Here is a 4929-nt window from a genome sequence, read left to right on the forward strand (position 1 = left end):
TCGTTTTAAAATTGTTTTAGAAAGTTTTTGAAGGGAGTGGGGATAAAGTCAAACTGACCTCTTCTATAGATCCCTCGTTCTGATCCTTCTGCTGCAGATTAGTTTCTCAGTCAGCTGCTTTGGCAGCTGGAAAAGGAGGGATGGGAGCTGGGATGGATGCTTAGAAGACCTGGAAAAATCCACTTCTCTTTCCCTCTTCGTGGTGGGAGAGCTCCCCAAAACTTTTCTGTTTCCTTACAACTAAACTAGAGAGTCTTCCAGGATTTTGAGTTTGGCCAAATCTCTTTGTCTTTTGGAGACCTGTCCATCTATCGATCCGAAGCACAGCACCCCCACCCCCAAATCGAATTTCTGTAGCCCCCCCGGCGTCTTTGATGGTAAACAAGAGAGAGGGGAAGGCAGAGGAAGAAAGAGAAGGGAGTGAAACGCCGCTGTCTTCGCTAGTGTTCTCTCCCCAGCCACTCAATCCGTCCTTTCATCCTCCAGCTTCTGCAAAATACTGAAGATAAGTCCACCCACAAACGGCGGGCGCTGTCGGGTACGGGGAGGTGCTGAAATGGCCCAGGCGCTTTGGTCACAGCCTTGATTGGCAGAGTTGGCCAGTGACTGACAGGGGGGTCTCCATGGCGCCGGCGCTGCAAATCCTCCCACCCCAGTAGCTGCGCCTGCTAGCCTGCCTGCGTGCGGGGAGAGGGCCGCGCCGAAATCTACCCAAGCAGCCCACACCTCCTCCAGTTGGGGACTCTCGCTCCTGGCGGTGTAACCCCCCCACAGCCACCACACCCAGGAGAGCCTAGCGCACCCAGCTAGGCCTGCAAACATCTGCTGCGTGTCCCGCCCGGGGCTCAGTGTCCCCCTCCCTCCCCGTTGCCGCCGGCTCTTCCTCGATGTTCCAGCTGCCTATCTTGAATTTCAGCCCCCAGCAAGTGGCCGGGGTATGCGAGACACTGGAGGAGAGTGGCGATGTGGAGAGGCTGGGTCGCTTCCTGTGGTCGCTGCCTGTGGCCCCTGCGGCCTGCGAGGCCCTCAACAAAAATGAGTCGGTGCTGCGCGCTCGAGCCATCGTGGCCTTTCACGGTGGCAACTACCGCGAGCTCTACCACATCCTAGAAAATCACAAGTTTACCAAGGAGTCGCACGCCAAGCTGCAGGCGTTGTGGTTAGAAGCGCACTATCAGGAGGCTGAGAAGCTCCGTGGACGGCCCTTGGGGCCCGTGGACAAGTACCGCGTGAGGAAGAAGTTCCCCTTGCCCCGTACCATTTGGGATGGCGAACAGAAGACGCATTGCTTCAAGGAGCGCACTCGGCACCTGCTCAGAGAGTGGTACCTGCAGGACCCATACCCCAATCCCAGCAAAAAGCGGGAGCTCGCCCAGGCCACCGGACTCACCCCCACGCAGGTGGGCAACTGGTTCAAAAATCGCCGACAAAGGGACCGAGCAGCTGCAGCCAAGAACAGGTTGGTATCTAGAGGCCTTTGTGTTCACCAGAGAGGGCTTGGGGAGGCTTTCCAGGAGCCCTTACCCGGGCCAGATTTCCCATTCTGCAGGAGTTGGGATTGCAGTCTTGTTCTGGACTCCAGTGTAAGGGTTCGTTTTCCCGCTCCTTGGTTCTCTCTGTCCCTGTTCTCTTGGTTCTGGGAGCCAGGCAAAAGCTGGTCCCAGGCACCACAACCAAGGCTTCATTGAGGTGGGAGAGAAATCATGATTAAAATCCCAGAAACAATTAACGTTCTCCAACATCCAAAGCTACTCCTTGTGAGACTGGGCCCAGCCTCTTACATTCTAATTGAAATCTAACTCATTTGCAATGTGTCCGCTTTATGAGTTTTCAAATCCCAGGTACATCCTCGCACAATGCAGTTTTCCAAGGTGCCTCATCCTAAGAGGCGAAAAAGGCGACTTTTCTTCTACCCACATCCTAGCTAGCCTTGTCCCGAAGGAGCGATCCAGTGGTCCAAAGAGTCCCATTTCCCAGCGTGTGGATCTCCATTAAGTTCTCCATTAGATCTCCATTAGAATCTCCATTGGGTTCAAACTCCCAATGCAAATATCAGGCGGTCTCTGTCCTTAGCTTGAGCAGATCCAGTCTCATGCGCGAGTCCCAGGCAGATGGACCACTGGGAAAGGAGTCCCTTATCCCGGAGCCTTCTCTGTCGTTCCCAGCTAGAACCTAACAGTCCCGTCAATCTCCCAAAGGTGAGCAATAGCTGAGGAAGACCCAGTGATCCCAGCACCCCCAAAGGCAGGGGAAGCGAGAAGGGTAGGTCGTCAGCAGGAAGCCGCCCCAAGACCCCAGGCGCAGACTCCTGCGGGGCCTCGGCCTCGGTCTCCCCCACACTAGTTGTCCGGGTTGAAGGAAGATCCGAACACATGGATGGAGGGAGGCGGACTAGGAGGAAAAGGAGACTATGCGGAGCGGTTGTGTTACGCACTGTGACCCCTGTCCCCTTCCTTCCCGTCCCCCCCTAGACTCCAGCAGCAGGTTCTGTCGCAGGGCTCCGGGCGGGCGCTTCGGGCCGAGGGCGAGGGCGCGCCAGAGGTGTTGGGCGGTGCCGCCAGCCCCGCTGCCAGTCTATCCAGCAAGGCGGCCACTTCGGCCATCTCCATCACGTCCAGCGACAGTGAGTGTGAAATCTGAGTTGCCCACCCATCATACTCAAAAAACGGAATCCAGTGAAAAGTGGTCAGCAACATAAAGGAAAGAGAAAGGGCGAGAGACCAACAGATCCAGCGCTGGAGAAAGTCAGGTGGCCAGGGACCGGTGGGCTTGAGCTGCAGTGTCGGCTCCACCGCCAGCCCGCTCCAGAAGCACCGGTTGGCTTCCACTACGGGGACCCGCGGTGAGGCCTGGCCCAGTGCCACCTTCTCTTTGCTTTGATTTTTTTTTTTTTTCTGAAGGATTTTGCGGCAAAAGATCCCTTGGGAACCCAAAATGCACGCTGAGCATCTGCCTTGAATATTCTGTGGGTATTTCATGTCGAAAGGACGCTGATACATATATGTATGTATGTATGTATAAGTTTTGCTTTAAAGTGTTTTTTAAACAAAACATATATGCCGTTTATTTACTTATTTAAGGACTGACTGCCATGGTTGGTTTCTCTGCAGCTTGGGGAACTTCCTTGCTGCTTCTAAATGGTCAAGCAGGTGCCCTCAGTGTAGAGAAGCCTAACAATAAAACAACTTGGTGGGCAATCTTTCTTCATTAAGGGAACTGTTATCTTAGATTTTTTAAAAATCATTCTGATTTCTTTTTATCGGGCATATAGGATTGGAATCTTGTCTGAACAGTCTTACCAGGTCTTCTCTGTATCATATGGCTTCTGTGATGTCTCCCTCTGTATATATATTTTTAAACAGCCACTTGGTAGGTCTATAACCACCTTCCAGGTCAAATGTCATGTATATGTTTGTGTGTACACATGTACATACATATATATACAACATATTTAAACACAGAAATTGGCAACCTGAGCATGCTCTGTAATGCAGTCTCCCACATCTCCAGGATACGTAATTATGGATTATCGCTTGGCATCCATTTTTTATAAAGTATTAACAGTTTTCAGAAAGAAATAAGAAAGCCAAACTTGGGGCTCAGGTAGTGGATCTTATTTTATTAAAAATGTGAAACTATTCTGACACATAGGTTCTGTAAATAAAGGGGTTTTCCACCTCGTTTGTGGCCCTCTTCCATTCTAAACCAATGCATTCACAGGACCAGATTGAGTAAGCATGCACTGCATTTAGACTTGAGCTTTTATTTAAACAAAAAATCCAAAAGGCTGGAGATAACTAGAATAGATCATCCTGTGGGTTATATTCAAATAAATAATTTTAAACAAGAAAAATTTCATTGAGTTACAGTATGTAATCTTGTCATACATTGAGGGTAAAAGGAGGCTTCAGAAAATGACCGACATTTTAAATTTCTGATCTCCACATTAAACAGGAAACTATCCATAACTACAATGTCTTAGTAATGGCATCAATTAAAAATATAAAATAGCCAGTGGCTCATGCCTGTAATCCTAGCGATTCAGGAAGCTGAGATCTGACCATTGAGGTTCAAAGACAGGCTGGGCAGGAAAGTCCATGAAACTCTCATCTCCAACAAATAAAAAAAAAAAAGAAAGCTAGAAGTGTAGCTGTGGCTCAAGTGGTAGAATGCTAGCCTTGAGCAAAAGAAGCTCTGGGATATCACCCAGAACCTGAGTTCAAGCCTCAGGACTGACACACACAAAACAATAAATAAATAAATAAATAAATAAATTCTTAACATTTAGTTTTTCATCCTGCAGTACATATACACCCACCTACACACATCATCAATTTTTTAAAAACCTTATCTACTTTGTACTATAAAAACAAATGTTACCCAAAGTCTCTAAGCTTGTTTCCTAGTAAAACTGATTGCAAATTACAAAACTTGACATTGATCTTTCAATCACTTGAGCTGGACTTTTCTCTCACCCCCTTTGGAGCACTTTTAATTTGATTCACCAACCCTAGTCAAGATGTTCTTTGGGTCAAGTCAGAAGCTTGCTAACATTTCTTATGTTGAATTATAAACCAAACAAAAAGAACTAAAGTGAAGAAGACAAAAAAAAATGTCAAATAGAAAGATATGCATCAGAAGGCCAGAACATCAGTAAGGATTGATACTTGCTTTCTAAATCATTTAAACTGATTCAGCTTGTTTGAGCTTTATTAAATGCTTGCTGTTTTGTACAATCCCCCTTACTGGAGAATTCATGAGGAGTACCTTGATGGAAAGATTGGGAAAGTCTTTTGTCTAACCGGTGTTCTTCCTCAAGCAAGTAAAGGCCCTTTAGTGTGTCCTGAATGGCTTGGGTGGTAGAGCTCTCCCCAAAGTTTTGACTCGGAAGCCACAGATAGCTCCTGGAGTGCCAGGGTTCAGAGACGA

The 4929-nt window shown here is 48.3% G+C and overlaps 1 protein-coding gene across 1 annotated transcript; it reads left to right on the forward strand.

The window, feature by feature from the left end:
• The first annotated feature begins 799 nt into the window (after window positions 1–799).
• Window positions 800–2640, forward strand: Six6 (SIX homeobox 6). Its single transcript, XM_048362086.1, has 2 exons — window positions 800–1459; window positions 2472–2640. Exons 1-2 carry the CDS (start codon window positions 888–890, stop codon window positions 2638–2640), a joined length of 741 nt encoding a protein of 246 aa, XP_048218043.1. The 5' UTR covers window positions 800–887.
• The last annotated feature ends 2289 nt before the right edge of the window (window positions 2641–4929 follow it).

Source organism: Perognathus longimembris, chromosome 14 (assembly GCF_023159225.1).
Source record: "Perognathus longimembris pacificus isolate PPM17 chromosome 14, ASM2315922v1, whole genome shotgun sequence".
NCBI lineage: Eukaryota > Metazoa > Chordata > Mammalia > Rodentia > Heteromyidae > Perognathus > Perognathus longimembris.